General features: G+C 34.5%; 1 protein-coding gene across 3 annotated transcripts in view; it reads left to right on the top strand.

Moving 5' to 3' along the window:
• Positions 1 to 18,846, top strand: part of NAMPT (nicotinamide phosphoribosyltransferase) — a 43,784-nt gene that overhangs the window by 10,129 nt on the left and 14,809 nt on the right. For all 3 annotated transcript variants that reach the window (XR_014016601.1, XR_014016602.1, XM_081243583.1), the window contains exons 4-9: positions 1,614 to 1,717; positions 3,794 to 3,922; positions 9,234 to 9,392; positions 9,961 to 10,097; positions 14,312 to 14,537; positions 16,232 to 16,351. Coding sequence is in view for 1 of the 3 variants with exons in the window: in XM_081243583.1 (XP_081099709.1) it covers positions 1,614 to 1,717; positions 3,794 to 3,922; positions 9,234 to 9,392; positions 9,961 to 10,097; positions 14,312 to 14,537; positions 16,232 to 16,351 (875 nt within the window). In the remaining 2 variants the exon portion in view is untranslated. The remainder of the gene's footprint in view (positions 1 to 1,613; positions 1,718 to 3,793; positions 3,923 to 9,233; positions 9,393 to 9,960; positions 10,098 to 14,311; positions 14,538 to 16,231; positions 16,352 to 18,846) is intronic.

The following is an 18,846-nucleotide window of genomic DNA, read 5'->3' as shown; positions in this document are numbered from 1 at the left end:
GATCTTCCCGGTCCAGGGCTTGAACCCGTGTCCCCTGCCTTGGCAGGCGGGTTCTTAACCACTGCACCACCAGGGAAGCCCTAGTTTGATATTTATTTAATTACCCTAACTATTTTAGGGGTTGTTTTGGAATTTTTAGAAATCTGTTAATTTGAAAGCATTAAATTTTATAATTTGATGTATGTGCTTGGTGTTCTAAATATGACAAAGATTTTCTGAAACTAGTAAGATTGGGAATAAATTTAGAAAAGTGAATAATTTTCTGAGGCTAATCTGGTTTGTTAATAGACTTTCGTCATTAATTCAAAGTAAAGGATTTGTTACTGACCTGGGAACTCATTTTGAATTGTGGTAGCAATTATAATTAGAATATGTTTTGCTAGTCAGTTTTACCTTAAAGGCCTATTTTTCAAAACTACCTGTAACGGTGGACTTAGTCTCAAATGCATTTTTTTAGAAGTTTTTGGGCGCACCCCACGGCATGTGGGATCTTAGTTCCCAGAACAGGGGTCGAACCCTTGTGTCCTGCATTGGAAGGCAGAGTCTTAACCACTGGACCACTGGGGAAGTCCCTCAAATGCATTTTAAAGAAGAAAAAAATCCCTGAAATAATTTCTGTGCTTTCTTATTTGAAAGTCCATTTCTAGTCTTATTTTGTAATGGTATTTGGGGGGAGAAACAGTTACCAAGGTTTTTATACATTTTGGAAAATTTCACTTCTAACCTTTTCAAATAAAAGTAATCTCAGAATTGAATACAGAATAACTTGAATTTTATGCAGATAATGACGTTTTTCTATAACCTTGGCAATTTTAAGATCAGATAGTTCAGATATGTTATACTATTGAAAATCTACTTGGATATCCAAAGTACTTCATTGCAAGAAGATTACCCAAGATACTTTAAATGAGTTTACTAGCGATCTTATTTAGAGAAAGTTACCAAAGACTAATGTCACACTTCAATTTTCTACAGCTTAAAAAGTTTATAAAATGTTATTTATTATTAATTACAGCTAAAATATATTGTATTATAGGCCAGCGTTATTCTAAGTGCTTTAATTCAGATGTCTTAACTCATTTCGTCCTCACAACCGCTCTAAAAGTAGGTACTCTACTATTATCTTTATTTTACAGATAAAGTTAGCAAAAAGTGTACTTGGGGGGCAAAAACTTAGGCATTGTAAAAATTATTGGATTATCAGCCCCAAAGACATCCTTTATGAATAAAGTGAGCAGATTCACCCGGAAAGCCACCTATCAAAATCTTACTCTCAAGTCTGAAGACTGTATAAATTAATAGAGATTTTTTTTAAATCTCCCCAAAGTTAATTTATTACTGTGATTTTAAAAAAATACTATACATGTAATAATCTCTTCTATTGCAAATTTGCTTTTCAAATAAGAAATTAACATTTATGCTTAGAGCGAGTGGTTAGAAGTGCAAATTCCTTTTCTGACTCTGCTGTTGACTCTGGGTGAATCATTTAACCTCAGTTCTAGTTTTTTTAATCCACAGAATGGGCAAAATAGCTAGAGACATTAATCCTATGACAACTCAGCAACTCACAGCATGCCTCTAGAAATGTAAACAGGAGCTGTTTATTTTTTTAGGTAAAGTAGTGACCAAAGAAAAGATCCAGGAAGCCAAAGAGGTGTACAAAGAGCATTTCCAAGACGATGTCTTTAATGAAAAGGGATGGAACTACATTCTCGAGGTAAAAAATAGTTTCATGTTTTGACCTATGTATTTTGGTTTTGCTTTTAGTTCAGAATTTCTTGCCATGGAATTTGAATAGAAGATTAGACTATACACAACACAGGTATTCAGACCTTGAACAACACAGGTTTGAATTGCGTGGGTCCACATACCTGTGGAGTTTTGTCAGTAGTAGATACTGCAGTACTACACAATCTGCAGTTGGTAGAATCCACAGATGCAGAATCACAGATACAGAGGAACCACAGTTACAGAGGGATGACCGTAAGGTATACATGGAGTTTTGACTGTGCAGAGGAGGGTGGGTGCCTCTAACACACGCATTGTACTAGGGTCAACTGTAATTTCTGTCTGTGACCCTATAAATTTAATGGCTATTTAGACAGTCTTGTGAAAAGCTAATGGTAATGTTTAATTTTTTTTTCCTGGTAACACATCATTAGTATCTAAAATCTATAGCATATCTAAGTAATTTTGAAAATTTAAGCCTATTTTCTGGACTGTACATTATCTAAGAAAATAGATGCTGTGAGTCTGTCACTGTGCAATACTTCTAGGACATTTCCCTTACTGAATAGTTAGAAGAATGGTTTGGTGCAAATCTATGAAGTTAATTTTCATTCTTTATTGTACTGTAATATTCCTACCTAACATGTTTGGATTCCTTGCTTAAACTTTTGGGCATCCAAAGACATGGGAGTTGAGTCGTAAGTGTTGAATGTCCCCTGGTGGTTTTCTCTGTTACAAAGATAGGTTGGGAATGGGATCTATTGGCATCTTGCTATGTTAAGTGTTCATTATCTTTAAAATGAATGTCTTTTTCATTGTAAACTATCAAACACAAAGTAATTAGAAATACTTTAACTTTCCTGCCTGTATCGTAATATTGAATTTTACTGTTTGGTAATTATTGGTCTTTGAAGAAGTTGAGTAAGCACGCTGCTAGTTTTCCCATATCTAGAGTAAGGTCAGTAAAATATGTTGGCTAACATATTTTGGTTATGTTGGCTAACTCATTTGGTTGGCACTTAACCCATTTGGTTTGTTGTGAGGATTATAGTTATAGGTAAGTTAAGTGCTATGCTTAGTAATAGAATTCTCAGTGGTCAGGGTGGTAAACCTTTTTATTTTATATTCAGAGAATCTTAGGGATTCATAGATTCCCTAGAGATAATCTTGTGTAACCCCTTTTACAAGCATGGAGTCTGAGACCTTGACATTCTAAATGACTTGCCCACAGTTTCCTACCTGCTTTTGCATCCAAGCTAGGATTTTAAGGCATTATTCTTCCTGCTCTAACATGATTTTTTTGTTTTATCTAGTTACCTTGTCCCAAATCACATAAATAAACCTTACTAGCCAAAAGTTAGCCACAGCTTTTAACTTTAAAAGGGGGGAGGCGTAATTAAATATCTAGTAACATACCATATAGCCACTATATCCTCAGCCTAATTTGGGAGAGAATTGTTGCACTTGGATATCGACTGCCAAAGCTCTAGAAAGTATACTTATGATTGGTCTCTCTACTACCAAAATGGTATCAGGTCTACTACCAGGATAGAGAAAACCTATTTAAGATTCTTCTACTGGCAAGGAGTGCTCTCTTTTTCTTTTTTGTTTGTTCATTTTGTTGTGCTCTCTAATAGCAGTCCATTATTTTATCTTTCAGTCTTTAGCCTTTCTTTTATGAAAATGACCTACTTAGAAGAAAGATAGTGCTCTTAGAATATGTTGGAATAAACTCTTGTCTTTTTTTTGGAAAGAATAGGAAAACAACTTTTTTGTTTTGAAATCAGTTTGAAATTCTCTTCAAGTGACAAATTTGCTTAGCAGAAGTACTTTTACAGCATAAAATTTAAAAATTAATGCTAGTACTAAACTGTTAATCATTTTAGCTAATTTTATTTCAGGAGGATAAGGATATTCTGACCAGATTACTAGCAATATAATAAGATCTACAATTGCAATTTCTATGACAGTAAGTTTAGCTTCTGTAAAATATAAAGACCCTTATTTAAACAGGTAATGGCATACCACCTGTTGAATTAATAATTTCATTATTGTCTCTTACCAGAAATATGATGGGCATCTTCCAATAGAAGTAAAAGCTGTTCCTGAGGGCTCTGTCATTCCCAGAGGAAATGTTCTCTTCACAGTGGAAAACACAGATCCAGAGTGTTACTGGCTTACAAATTGGATTGAGGTGAATTGTTTTGTTTTGTTTTGCTTTTCACTTTTACTTAACATTAATTGTAGATGTAAAAATCATTCAACTGAGATTCTAGTTTTAAAAATGCTACCAATAAAGTTATGTAACCTCCTACAATTTACTAAACCTTTCCAGGCCTCAATTTCCTCACCTATAAAATGACAGTTGGACTAAATAATCTTTAAGTTTCCTTCCAGTATAATCTAGTCTTCTGAGATTTTAAAATCAAATTGTAAAGAATTATTACTGTTAAAGCTCAGTTGGCCTCCATCTTATTTGTTGCAATCCTAAATATATACCATCATAGAGAAAGATTACAAAAACAGCACAGGTGTATTTTTAGTAACTTAAGACATTTTATGGCTGTTCTGTTCCAGTTAGACTAAAAGAATTTTGTTCAACTTCTTAGTAGCTGTTTTCTTTATTCTTATCTAATCAGTTTAGGGCCTAGACTCTACCACCTGGTATTTCTCATTTAAATATATTCAAGATTCACTGATGGTTTTAATTTCTAATCTCAAAAGGAGAGTACATTATAGGCTGTGAGTTTATATTACAAGGCTTTGTTTGTTTTCCTGGTATCTATACTTAAGCAGTCATGTTTTCACAGCCTCATCGCTTTGATATTAATAATCTAATTCGATTATCAATAGCTTAGATTTTTATCTATAAGAGGAAATATCCTAGGAAGTGACCATAGAATAATGTCACCCCACTATCTGAGACGTGTTTACTTAGTGCTTGATACTCTTTGTCTTATTAATGTATTGGTTAAACTAATATGTTGTTCTGTTATAAAAAAGTACATTTGAGGTTCATTTATAAAGACTGGAAAAAGTTTAGAAAAAGTAAGAGGTCAGGAATATTTTTGAAATACATTTTTGCTAAGTCGACAGGAAATTCAAAACTTTCTTTTTAGACTCTGGGTGGGCAATCAATTAATAATAGCCTAACAGGCTCTGAAACTGAACAATTAACTAAAGTAAAGATTTAAAATAGTTTACTGCTATGTCTTAAAACTTTGAATTAACTCATGAACTCAGAGTAAAAAGGAAACATATTATTAACAGTTCTCATGCTATTTTACTGGCAGATATTTTATTTTGAGGGGAAGGCATTATAAAACGAGTAGAAGAGTTCTGAACTGCATCACCTAGTGTATCCTCTAGGTTCAGTGCCAAAAGATCCCAAACAGATAAATCTTATTTTGAAAATCACCTGTGAATCACCTTTCTTCACTTTTTTTTTCTTTTTAGTTTTCTGATTGAGGATTTAGTCAATAAGTACTCTTCCCCTGTGTTGAACTGGAGTTTCATAAAGCAGATGTTCAGCAGAGAACTAGTTCCAAGTCTGCCTTGCTTTTCATGTATGTTTTTCTTTATCCTCTTAAGAAAGTGAAAAACACTAGCCTTAAAAAAATTTTTTTTTAACTACCTGTTTTAATCATCGTTATTTTGGTGTATTTCACCAAAAAAACTGTAAAGTAAAAATGTTTATATATGGCCATCTTAGCAGTAGTTTCTTAGCAAATATAAAAATATTTTTAGTTTAAAAATTATTAAACATAAAATCCAATATGAGACTGTTAGATTTTGAAGAAAACAGAATTCCCTGTTTTCATTTGCTTATTGAGTTTACGTCCTATTCTAATGTATATTATTTAAATAATTTCATTCCTTGGTAGATATTTTTATGTAAGGCACAAAAATATATGTTCTGAAACAATCCCTTTGTGATAGATCCTATGTTTTATAAAAAACTGTGTAATCTAAATACCAAGTCTCCAGAAGCCGCTTTCTCAGAGTCACTTTTCCTCTTTCATGGGTTTCTGTGTGGGGTTAGAGGAAGTTCATCTTCCTCTTATCCATCTCCGGCCCAAGTTTACCACCTTATAAATGGAATCTGTTACCAAATCCAACAAACTTGTTATTTAAAAACTTGAGATTTTCTTCAGGAAATCCTTGGTTTAAAACATTTTAAATAACAGTACTAAGTAGTATTCCTTCCAGTTCCCTTTGCCAGTATGTGTAAAGTTTCTGTGTGTGTGTGTGTGTGTGTGTGTGTGGTGTTTTTTTGTTTTTTGTTTTTGGCCACACTGCACAGCTTGCTGCATCTTAGTTCCTTGACCAGGGATTGAACCTGGGCAGTGAAAGCGCTGAGTCCTAATCACTGGACCGCCAGGGAATTCCCGGTGCAAAGTTATTAATAACATTCTTTGATTAACCGTACACTGAATTTTAAAATCCACTAAAATTATTGAATTGCTTTATCAATTTCGGTATCGGTGCTAGAAGAAACCTTAGTCCTCAAATCAGATTTCAAAACATGTTTAAGAGAGCCTAAGTGTTCTTCAGAGGTGTCTCAGACTTATGAGGGGCTGAAGAATGAGCATATTGGGCTAAACTTAACCATTTCTTCCAACCAAAAAAACAAAACAATACCTTTTTGCTGTTAAAAAGAAAAGATGACTTTAAAACTATTACATTGATCAAATGCCCTCATTTCACAGATGAGGAAATTGAGCCCTGAGAGGTGAACGGGCTAGTTAACAGTGTAGGCCCAGTCCCCTTTCTACTATACCACACCATTTCTTATTCTTTAAAATTCCTCATCCTGGACAGTAACGTTATAATGAACATTTCTTAAATAAAACTTGCAGGTTCATTTACTTTAGTCTTAGTTTTCAGCTAAAAATTTTATCTTGATTTGTGTGGGCAAATTGCTGTTTTGCAGAAGTTTCCAACAAGGCCACTTTGTTAGACCTTGGATTAACCCAAACTAACTTGCCTTTTTTTCCCTTGCTTACACCTACAGTGATCTTTTTTAAAGGGGAGTGATTTTATTAAGAGTATAATTTAAGCTGATTTTGTTGGACTATGAAAAGGAAATGGTGATGTGAAGGATCACTGGGTCTCATAGTTATTTCTCTCCTTCCCTGGCATTTTTCGAGGGGTAAGGTCAATCTTCTACCTTTATAACTCAACTAGAGTTTTTCACATTATGTTTTCTATCTTTCTCATACTCCTAGATAATATCAATCTAAGTTAAATTAAAAATGTGAGAGTTGATTGAATTAAATTCAAATGAGTATTGATTACAGTTATATACCCAAAAAAATGCTGGGCACAGAAATTAGAGTAACATATGTCTTACTTAAGGGCCTTTGGAGGAGGAGCAATTTATTCTTAACTAACCACTAATATAAGTAAGAATGCTGAATTGGTAGCAAAAATAGGGAATTCTGTCTAAGATATCATGAAGTGGAAAATAAGCTTTTAATAAGGGACAGGAAAAGGTGAGGTATTCTTAGAATGGCAAGTAGCCCAAGGGAGACTATAGCATAAAAGTGGAAAATACCATAAGGGATAAATCTTTAGATGGTAAACAAGGCAAGTTTGTAAAAGCCCTCAGATTTCAACACGAATTGGCCTTCTTCCTCTGTGGACAATAGATAGCCATTAAAGGATTTTAAGGAATGACAAAACCTGAATAAATCTCGTAACTTTAGAAGGATAACCAGTGCAGTATAAAGAGTATGTCAGAGAAGCTAAAGATTAGAAGTAGGATAATCATGGGCACTGACAGTGGAAACACTGAAATTACGAAAGAAGAATTTCTGGAGCGGAATGCTTAGATAGAGGTGATTTGTCATAGAGTTCAAGTTAGGAGTTGTGTCAGTTTTCTACTGTTATGTAACAAACTACCCCAAGATAAAACAACTGCTATTTCTTATGATTCTGTGGTTGACTGGATGGTTCTTTGCTGGTCTTGCTTGGACTTATATGAGTCTGCGTTCAGCTGAGGGTTCAGCTCGGATAAAACAGCCTGAAATGGCCTCACTCCCATGTCTGGGCCTCAGCTCAGGTAACTGGGACTGCTGGACCTCTTTTCATGACTTAGGCTTCTTTATAACACAGCAGTCTTGAGGTTCTAAGAAAATGAGAGTAGAAGCTATAAAACCTCTTGAAACAGAAGCTTGGAAGTCATAAATATGGCTTCTGCTACATTTCTGTTGGTCAAAAGCAAATCAAAAGGACATCTCGGAATCAAGGGATGAAGAGATAGATTCCATCTCTTGATGGGAGGAGCTGCAAAGAATTTGGAGCCATAGTTAATCAATCATAGGAATCCAATGCTGCAGTTTTTCTTAGGTGACTGAGTTGGGAAGTCCAAGGTTAAATAATCTTTTTGTTTGTTTTTACTTATTTATTGGTCACTTAGCTGGTATTCAGTAAAAGATTGTTTTGTAAAATTTAATTAAGGAAGTAAATAGCTTTTTGTCAGATGTTGTTGTCATCTTAGCAGCTCTTTCTAAAACAAATTTGAAGCTGCTTGTAATAACAGACTATCTGGTTTACAAAATAAAAGATAGAAAATTATGATCCTAGAATGGAGGAGTGAATTCCTAAGCTATAATAATTAGTATAGTTGCTGTAATTAAGCATCAGACTTCCTTTGGAGTTTCCTGGCAGCCAAGGAAAAAGGGGAAACCAAGGGACAGTTCTTAGCAGAAAGTAGGAACCCAACAATTCTTTCATTTCCTCATTTGGGAACCTGTGTAATAGGAACTGAGTTACAAAATAGCGACCTCACAAGTTTATAGCATATGCAGAAATGTTTCATGTGGCTCTCTTATAATGACTTTTGATAAAAGCCAAGGACATAAAGCATAGCTCAATGAATAGAATTGTCTAGTGCTACACAAAAATACCTCAAGTACATAACCTACCAGTAGTCATGTTAGATCCAAGGAAAAATTAGATCCAGTACTACCTAGAGGAGTAAGTAAATAACTTCTTTAGATGTAGACTATTTAAGATGTAGTCCAAGGACCAGTGCTGGTCCATGAACTCTTTGATGCAGGTCCACATTAAATACAGAAATCAAGGATAAGCATTTAGAAACTTTTATGGCAATTGCCTCAACATCCAAGTGTGAGTATATTTTATAAAACTATTGGTCCACAATAGATTGAAAATAAAAAAATACATTGGTCCTTCATCACAGATAGTCTTTCTAAATATTATTTGCTTCTTTGGAGCCTTGGATGGAAAATAGGTAATTTGACATTCTCTACTGTTAAGGACTGAGTTTGCTTATCCTTTGTGTTGCGGATTTGAGAGTTGAGCTCGGCACTGTATCTGAAATGCATGTGGTAGGCGTCCTGCCATACAGTTGAAATGTCCAATTGGTATTTCTAGTAGTATGGAAGTCCAGGACATACCTCCAGAGAAAGCTAGGATTTTCCTTAGAAAGAACCCAATTTTTTATGTATTAATGTTTGTGGTTGATTTTATTACTACAGACTATTCTTGTTCAGTCCTGGTATCCAATCACAGTGGCCACAAATTCTAGAGAGCAGAAGAAAATATTGGCCAAATATTTGTTAGAAACCTCTGGTAACTTAGATGGTCTGGAGTACAAGTTACATGATTTTGGCTACAGAGGAGTCTCCTCCCAAGAGGTAAGAAACTGAAGTGAACTTCAATTAATAAAATGTGGATTGTCGGTTAGGTTACGGTTACCACTGTAAAGTTTTGGGGAAGTTACTGGGATTGATCTTGCTTCTAAGTCGGCCACATTTTGAAATTCCAGAGATTCAGTCAGAGATATACATTAAATACCTAAGATGTGTTAGCCTATTTTAGAAATACCTGAAATAAAGCCTTCAGTAAACATCCTTGTCCTTTATATATTGGATGGATGGATTGACAGATGGATAAACAGATAAAATAAATATTAGCAGATGTCAGATAATGCTACAGGGAAGCCAAGGCAGAGTAAGGGAAAAGGAGGTGATGGGAAGTGGGGGTGGATCACTATTAAATAGGTCTCTTTGAGGAGGTAACAGTTGAATCCTTAAATATTTCGGAAAAACTGGATCTTTGCAATAAGAAACTATTATCTCTGATAATAGTTAAAAATCTCTTTAAGAATAACTGAAGACAATAATTGCTTTGGGGGCTATGCTCTATACCTCAAGTATGGGTCTTTTTCTTTTTTTGGATTTTGGTTTATGGTTTATTTTCCAGACTGCTGGCATAGGAGCATCTGCTCATTTGGTTAACTTCAAAGGAACAGATACAGTAGCAGGAATTGCTTTAATTAAAAAATACTATGGAACGAAAGATCCTGTTCCAGGCTATTCTGTTCCAGCGGCAGAACACAGGTAAAATTCTGTTTTCATCCTCCTATTATCTAACCTTGGTTTTCTATAACTAAATTTTTTCATTCTTGTAACTCAGTGATGTTTTGTTTAACTACAGAGCCAGGTAGTACAATAAATCTTCATGAATTTAAGCAATACTAATTCAGTATTCATACTCTGTATAAAGACTGGTCTCGGGGAGGTAGAGAACTTGTAACTGTCCTAATAGAAACAATTTAGGAGCTTTTTTCCAGCTCTTATATATATTGCTCTGTAGGTTTTATTTTAAGGATTTTTTTAGCTTCTCTATTGCCATGTGCAGATAGGTTGTATTCATTAAGTCTAGAAGCACTCACTGTGAAACCTGGTCAGTTTTCCCTTTCCCTGCTTTCTACATGACTTCACTTATCTTTGTTCTGGAAGTTATCTTCTGAACCCAGTACCCTCAATTGTAGATGAGCAAGTTAGCCCTTTTGATGAAAGGAAGAGTGTTAGAGTCTTCTTACGCTTCCTTATCTGATTTTACTAAAACATCTCAAGTTAAACTAGAAGACAAAATTATAATCTAGGCTACAGCTGCTCTGGTCCTAGAGTTAATTTTATTGAAAGTTAGTGGAGTTTTTAAAATGTATGCCAAACCTTATTTCTGGTTCTTATAACAAAAATTATTTAATGTAATTAGTTCAGGGCAGTTTATTAAATTCTACTCATACTTGAATATTGCAGGGTGCTAAAACCAGCAGTGAATAAAGCTGAGCTTTGATCCCAGGCAGTCTACTGGGTGCTACAGGGGATAGAAAGATATAAAGAATTAATCCTATCTTTTGGATTAAAAATAGTACACCAGCAGCCCTGTGCTCTGTTAAGTGCTTTTAAAGAGGTACAATTAAAGTGCTCTAGCAGTGCAAAGGAAGGCGAAGTAGGCTCATGTTCCACTGGTAGGGTTGGATCAGGAAAGGTTTTATAGAGATGGTACGCAAACCTTGACTTCTTGAATGATTGGTAAAACTTAATGGCAGACATTAGGAGATTATTCATTCTCTAAGTATTTATTACACGCCTACCATGTGTTAAGCATTGTCCTGAAAGAGCAAGGATGAAAGAGGCAAATATGGATGTGTTTAGGGAATAAGGGAGATTTTGTAGGGAATGTAGGGTAGAGTGGAAAGACAGGTTAGTAAACACCCTCAAATTAATTTTGATATTGAATGTTAACTTATTTGCTCATCATGCTAGATTATTCTAAGTCCATGTTCAAATGGGAGTGGGCATTGAAGTTTTTGAGCAAAGAAGTGATGTCATCAGAGCACTATTGTAGAAAGATTAATAGTGGGCTCTCTTATGAATTGAAAAATAGAAATGAAAAGTTAGGAGGATTTACAGGAAGCTGTTGCAGTAGTTTTGAGAGATGATGAGGTTCAGAACCAAGTGGCTAAATAAATGGAAAGAAGGGGATAAACATGAGCATTGGCTTTGGGAGGTGAAACTGCTGGAGCGTGATGATCTGAATTGGGGCTCAGCAGAGGGTAGATTCAGCTAACGTATATTAGCATTGCTTTGTTAGTAGGGACTTGAATACTTTCACATGTAAGTTTCAAGACTGGTGAAACTGGGAAAATAAGAGTGACATTAACAGACCAGATTTTAGGGTTGCAGTATTTTTATTTTTGGTCTTAGATATATGTACACCTTTAAAAAAACTTCTTGTAGTACCCATATATTAGACTCTTCATTGATGCTTTTGTTTCAAAGTAATAACATCATGAGTATGATACTATACATCTGAGAATAAAGATGGTATCTTCCTGAGGGCATTCATGTTAAAACAGGTTGAAAATCTATTGTATTTTTGTAGTCTCGTAATATTTACTACATCAGCAAATTTGACTCCTTAATGTGTCAGATGTTCTTAAAATAGACAAGTCGTTTAAACAACAGCAAAGTATAGTGAAAAGAGCTCTAGACTGAAAGTTGGGAAATCTGAGTGACCTTACAGCTGACATACTGGGTGGCCTTGGGCAAGTCATTTATCTCTCTGTTCTTCAGTTCCCCCATCCAACGCAACAAAAGGAGGAGCTAAAATGTTACATCTCCTACATCAGAAGGTCATTGAGGGAAAAAGAACTAACACCCAAGATAACTTTAAAATAAGAAAACACTAAAATTTAGAACATTGCCATTATTGTTATAAATATTTTCTTAAAGAATATATGAATCTGGACTTGAAAATATTCAATTACATAACTCTTCCTCAAACTTTGGAAAGGTATCAAATTAAATTAAGTAGAATTCATTGAACAAATATTTATGATCTCCATATACCAAATATTATACTAGATGTTATTATGACTAGATTATGTGGAGGGTGCTATGGGAAATGTCTGTGGGACGATGAGACGAAAAAACTCATTTTCCTCCCTAACAAAATGGATCTGTAGTCCAGAAAAAAAAAACCTGGGCTAAGGTACAGATTTTGGAAACTCACTACAAACGTATTTTTTAAAAGCTTTGAGTGTTTTTCACACAGGGAGGTGTAGAGAGAGACCAGAGCCCCAGGTCATATTGAGAAAGGAGAGCATCTAGGGGAGACTGAAGAGGACCCATAGAAGAATGGGGGAAAAAATCAAAACATGGGATATGTCACTGAAGTCATTGGGAAAGAAAGCTTCAGGAAAGTTCACATGCCAAAGAGAAAGCAAGTAAGATAAAGACTAAAAAGGAACCATTAAGTTTGCTAGACGTGATACACACAAATAGCAGAGTTAGTTGACTGTATTGATAACAATGCTAGTAAAAAATAAGTGCATAAACAGTGACCTCTCAACTCTAAGAGTTTGTTCTTACATTGCAAAGCTCTCCAGTGTTGGTGCTCTTTGAGCTTAATTCTCTCCCTTATAAAGGGGACCATAGCAATTCTTGATATGAGGGAGGGGCTTCTCTTTATCCATGTCTTAATTTTCCCTTTAGCCTGCAGTTACTTGCATTAAGTGGAGAGTTGGCATCATAGCTACTTTGTTCACTGTAAAATGAGTTTTATATAAATATGCTATCTCTCCATTTCAGATGAGAGTAGTTCTGGGTAGCTAAGTCTTTATACCCCTGAAATGTGCATGCTCTGCCATCCCCAGCATAAGAAAAGTTGTTTACTTCAGTCCTTTAGAAAAAAAAATAAGAATAAAACAACAATTTCAAAAATAAATTAGTATGACTTTTCAAACAGTTTTGAGATAATCTTATATCTGCATGGGGTTAAATGAATGGGTTGTTTTACTTGCCATTCTTTTTCTTTGGAAAATGGGGTAGAGGCAAAGACTAGCAAATTAGGGAGAAAGAAAAATTACTTGGCATGAGAAAATGGTAACAATTCTAAAATTCATTATGAAGTTTTCTTTAAGAATTTTTAAAATTATTGATATTATACATTGGTTAACCAGCAAGTACTTAGGTTACATGTCATTAATCTCTTCAAAAAGAACCACCATTATTGAGGACAGTGTAAAAATCACTCTAATCATTCTTGCCTAATAGAAACTCACACGCTTTATTTCCCATCTTAATTACGTTTTGCTGAAACTAAATATTATAATTCTTATTCCCGGAGCATATATTAAGTACTAGTGGATAATCTGTAAGTGAAATAAATGACTACCTGTTACTGGCCAATTGGAGATATAACAGGTAAAGAGTTAGTTTACTATATCTATGCATGGTATAGTATAAATAATTGCCTAAGTAATTGCTTTTAAGTGTAAGATTTTGAAATGTAAGAAAGATAAAATGTGTCCCTACTATTATTGGTATATGGTTTTGAAAATGCACAGAAGGGAGCCAAGTGCTTGCATGGCCTAGCAGAATAATGGGAGTATGTGTTCATTCCTTCTAACATCTCAGTATAATGTAGAAAGTGTCTGCAGCAGGTACTTTTTAGCTCACTCATTTTAAATGGGTAGGTTCAGGAATACTAAAAACGAACATAACGTAGTTTGTAGTTGGTTGAACATGACTTAAGAGTTTAAATAACTATTGGAGAGGAATGAGATTACTTATAGTCTTCAAAATTGGCCAAGGAGTGGTTTGGCTCAGATATTCCGTTAACCTTTTGATGTGCATTTATTAAACTAAATCACTCACCTTCTCTGCAGTGTTGAAGGTGTAGTATAGTAAACATGAGATATGATTCAGGAACATATAATGTGTATGCCTAAGTAAATCTGTATTTTCATTTTGTTTTCTAGTACCATAACAGCTTGGGGGAAGGACCATGAAAAAGATGCTTTTGAACATATAGTAACACAATTTTCATCAGTGCCTGTATCTGTGGTCAGCGATAGCTATGACATTTATAATGCGTGTGAGAAAATCTGGGGTGAAGATCTAAGACATTTAATAGTATCAAGAAGTACAGAGGCACCACTAATAATCAGACCTGATTCTGGAAATCCTCTTGACACTGTATTAAAGGTAAATTTTAATACGTAAGTTGACTATAAAGTGCCTGTAGACCAGCAGCATCGACACTACTTTTAATTTCATTTATACACACACTATTTCAGAACTCTCTGGACTAGTCCCCTTATTGTAGAGTTGCAACCCAGAGAGTAATAGATTTGCCCAAGGTCACACATTAATAACAGAGAAAGGATATCCAGAGTTATGGATTATTTATATACTGTCAAAGAAACAGTTAAGTACTGTTGAATAGATATTTTCTTTTTACCTTCAAAAGTACTTAATAGTGTTACCATTTTAACCAGTCCTGTGATTTGGTTACCAAGTTTGTGGTTTCTTTCTTTTTCCTTTATCATTGCTATACCTTTGAAGGTTTTTAGTGCAAAAGAAACGTGTGCAATGTACTGTGGAATAAAAATAATTTGAAAATAGTTTTCAAGTAGAGATTCTTTAGAGATACTGTTGATTCTCAATATAGCCTTGTTGCATTTTTTTAGTGTTTAGGACTTGGTTTACCTTCTTTGAAAAGCACTAATAAGAGCAGGTTATTGATGCTTACAACTAGAAAAATATAGTGCTGTGTGTGCTTTGCTTTAGCTGTGTCATTATTTAATCTATGAAAATCCTATGATCAATATTACAATCTCTTTTTTATAGACAAAGAAACCAGCTTAGAGAGGTTAAAATAAACTTGCTCAAGGTCACATGACATGTAAAATAAGCCAAGTATCCAACGTAGGTCTTTGTGGCTATCACCTTCCCTCTTTACCACACTGTTTCCCAGCTGATGATTAGGTGATGAATTACCCCTTAAGAAAGTGGGGTGTAGAATCAAGGAGGTCTTTTCCTATCCTGTTAAGTAAATAGGCCATCTGAAGGTCTGATCTTAGCCTGAAATATGAACAAGAATCAACGAAGTTTCAAGAATCAACGAAGTTATCAGTATGGAATGTTTTCATTGTTAGAATTTTAAACCAATTTATTTAGGAAAAGGGAGTGATTGTTGGGTAGATCTTTGGAATCTCTGAGCAAGCTTTCTGAGGAATTTTCAGTCAGTGTTGAGGTATTTCAGCTGCTCCCAAACTTGCAGTAGTTAATGAATAAGTGGGACAACTTGGCATATTAAGCAATTTGGTTTAAAAAATGGGTGTCATTGTTAAGTGAGAAGCACCTCAGAGAAACTATGGGTTATATATGCTTCATTTCCAGCTTTATCTGCATATCATGATTTCTTTGAACTTTATAATTCAGGTGGATTCGTGTTTGAGTTATGTCAGACAAATTAAATTATTGGGCACAAGCAGAAAAAAATCCAAATCAAAAGTATAATCATGTTTTTAAATGATGTTTTATATACCTTTGAAAAATATTATATTTACCATTGTAAGCTCCTAATGTTAAAGGGTTTTTTTTCCTGAATCTAATTTGAAAAATGTGAGGGAAAACTACTTGTGTTCTGAGCCACTTTACAGTATAAGTTGACTTGGTAGAAAATTGCATGCCTGTTTCTAACGTAATCAAAAGGAATTGAGACAAAAGTTTAGAAGGCTTATACATAGTATTGTAAAACTTAATTTGATTAATTTTTATATTCTCGACCTTGCTTTGCTAACAATCTTGTTTTTTTTTTTAAAACTTTGGAAAGCTTTAACACTTGTTTTTCAGTATTAGTTATTTTGTGTTTGGGTGTGTATTTTTCCATACAGGTTTTGGATATTTTAGGTAAGAAGTTCCCTGTTACTGAGAACTCAAAGGGCTACAAGTTGCTGCCACCTTATCTTAGAGTTATTCAAGGGGATGGAGTAGATATTAATACCTTACAAGAGGTACGTATTTTATATTAAAAGTTTCAATAAAGCAATCCTTATAATTAAACTCCTTTTTATTAGTTTGATAAAGAACACATTAATAATTTAAGTACAGTTGTGATTATTTTAATAAGTGTTTAAGATGATTTGTGCCGTTTCTGTTACTTGCTTAAAATTTAAAATATAGAAGTGTATTTAAAATATATTAACTTAAAATACAGAAGTACCAGCCAAACCATACTGCCAGTCCTCATTGGCTACCCTGGATGATGAGCCCAAAGAAGTGTCACTAGAAAACAAGAAAATGCCAGTCAAGGAATATTTTTTGTATATAAAACAAAAAGTCTTGACACTGTACAAATAGGTCTCAGTTTTAATAGAATGGAGCTTCCATATTACTCTCACAGTGTGAAACTTGAATGATATTCATCTGTGCTTTTTCAAAAATTATTGAATGGTTTGTCACCTCTTCTAAATTTAGCATTGACTGTTACCACTATTACTGTTAGATTTATTAGCCAAATAGCATAAGTTTTATGCTATCTTAAAACTTTTCCTCTTTTGTGTCTCGGATAAGCTTCTAAGGAACTCAGTTTTTTTGGAGTATTTTAGGTATTAAAATTAAAGACTATCAGCGATACCACGCTGTAGACTGTCAGCTACTATAAAGCACTGAAATTTTAATGCATATAGTTTCAGATGGAATCTTCTGTTTGAAAGAGTTCAGTGTGGTTAGATTAAGGTCAGTACCCAAATTATAAATAGTTTGTTTTCCAAAGATTCATTTAGAAGTAAGAACTATTGGGACCTCCCTAGCAGTCCAGTGCTTACGACTCCATGTTTCCACTGCAGGGGCCAAGGGTTCCACCCCTGGTCGGGGACATTGCACATGCCACACAGGGTGGCCAAAAAGAAACAAAAAAATTAAACTAAATAAATAAAAGTAAGAACTATTGCATATAACTATCAGTACTTCTGTGGCGATATGCATTTAGAGTTCGAAAATGATGTCTGGAATAGATGTCTTGCAATAACAGAAATGAGGTTTCTTCTACCAACTCTCCCAAACTGCCTTGCTTAAGAAAAGTGGAAACTCCCCCCAGCTCTTCTAAGGCTCTGATGTGACAAGGAAGGAAGAAACAGAAGAAAAATCTGCAGCAAGGAGGAGGACCTGAGCATAGAAATCTCAGCTGACATGTTTAATTGCTGTTGTCCTGTCGCTCAGCTGAATTGAAGGTTTCTCACCTTGGTATCAGTTAAGAACTAGTAAGCATACCTCCATTGTAGCAGGTACCCTCACACATACTTATCGCCCTTTCAGATGAAGAAATGTGGGCAGGGTACTGTATATCAGAATACGCATTAGCCCAGTGCGCTTCCCATTGCTTATACCTACCCTTCCTTGTTCTTAGGGGCAGCTCTTTAAGTTCAGTTGTTCCATCAGGTATTTGAACTTCCCTTTAAAAACTGAAGCTCTGTGGCTTTCCTTTTTTTCTTTTTTTTTCTTTTTGTTTTTCTAAATAAACTTTGGAAATGTGTATGCATTTTTAAGGTTGAGAATCAGTTCAGAACTTGAACTTTTTTTTTTTTTAAACTCCATGAGCAAGAAGTTAAATATTGAGACAGATATTCTCTGGCATTGGTGAAACCTTAAACAGAATGGTCAGAGAATGAATAGTTGGTGTTCATGCGGATGCGCTCGTTACCTAAAGGGTAATAATACCTGCTTTCTTCATACTGGAGGTGGGTCAAAGTAAGTCTTTAGAAGCAAGAAAAGGAATTCATATAGCATTTTTGCTATGTCTAGTCAGATTTCCTTCTGATTGTTTGTGCAAGTATTTTTAAAAAGTAAGTTTTACTCCAATTCCATAATTTCCTGTAACATTAATAGAAAAATTCACTTAAACTTTAAATTGTCTAAATTTCACAACTTTTGGCAAAGCTATATGGGAAGGATATCTTAAAGAAATTGGTCCCAAAATACAGAGATATGACATTAGGTGATACTGTTCTTTGTGATTTACTCCTTCCTGTGCTTCTGAGCCTTACCTAAAATCAGGTGACAGTTCTGAAACTATTTTCTCTATATATTTTACCCAAATCTCATTACCCTCCATCTTTATCTGTTTCCATTTCTTCTCCTCTATTTTTTTGTCCTACTCCTTGTATTTCTTCCGTATTGAAATTCACTTTTTAGAACATGCCTTAATTTTGTGTTTTATAAGGTTTTTATTATTATTTTAGTTATACTTAGTTTACAGTTAGTTCAGTGAAAAATAAATCTGAATTCAGGGCCCTTGAGTACTTTTGGGTTCAGGTATAATAATAAAAGACATGAGACTGGGTTTATATACAGCCTAAGGAATCATTTTAAAATAAATTGTATATGTTTCCATCTTGATTCCTGACATATACCAGGAGAATTAGATGGCTGAGATTTTTTTTTTTTTTAAATGTGGGCTTGTTAAAAATGGAAGGTCCTTGGAGTTTATCTATTTGTGTCTTGCAAGGTT

Source organism: Mesoplodon bidens (assembly GCF_964165515.1).
Source record: "Mesoplodon bidens genome assembly, chromosome: 9".
Taxonomy (NCBI): Eukaryota; Metazoa; Chordata; class Mammalia; order Artiodactyla; family Ziphiidae; genus Mesoplodon; species Mesoplodon bidens.
This window is presented reverse-complemented; position numbering and strand designations above follow the sequence as displayed.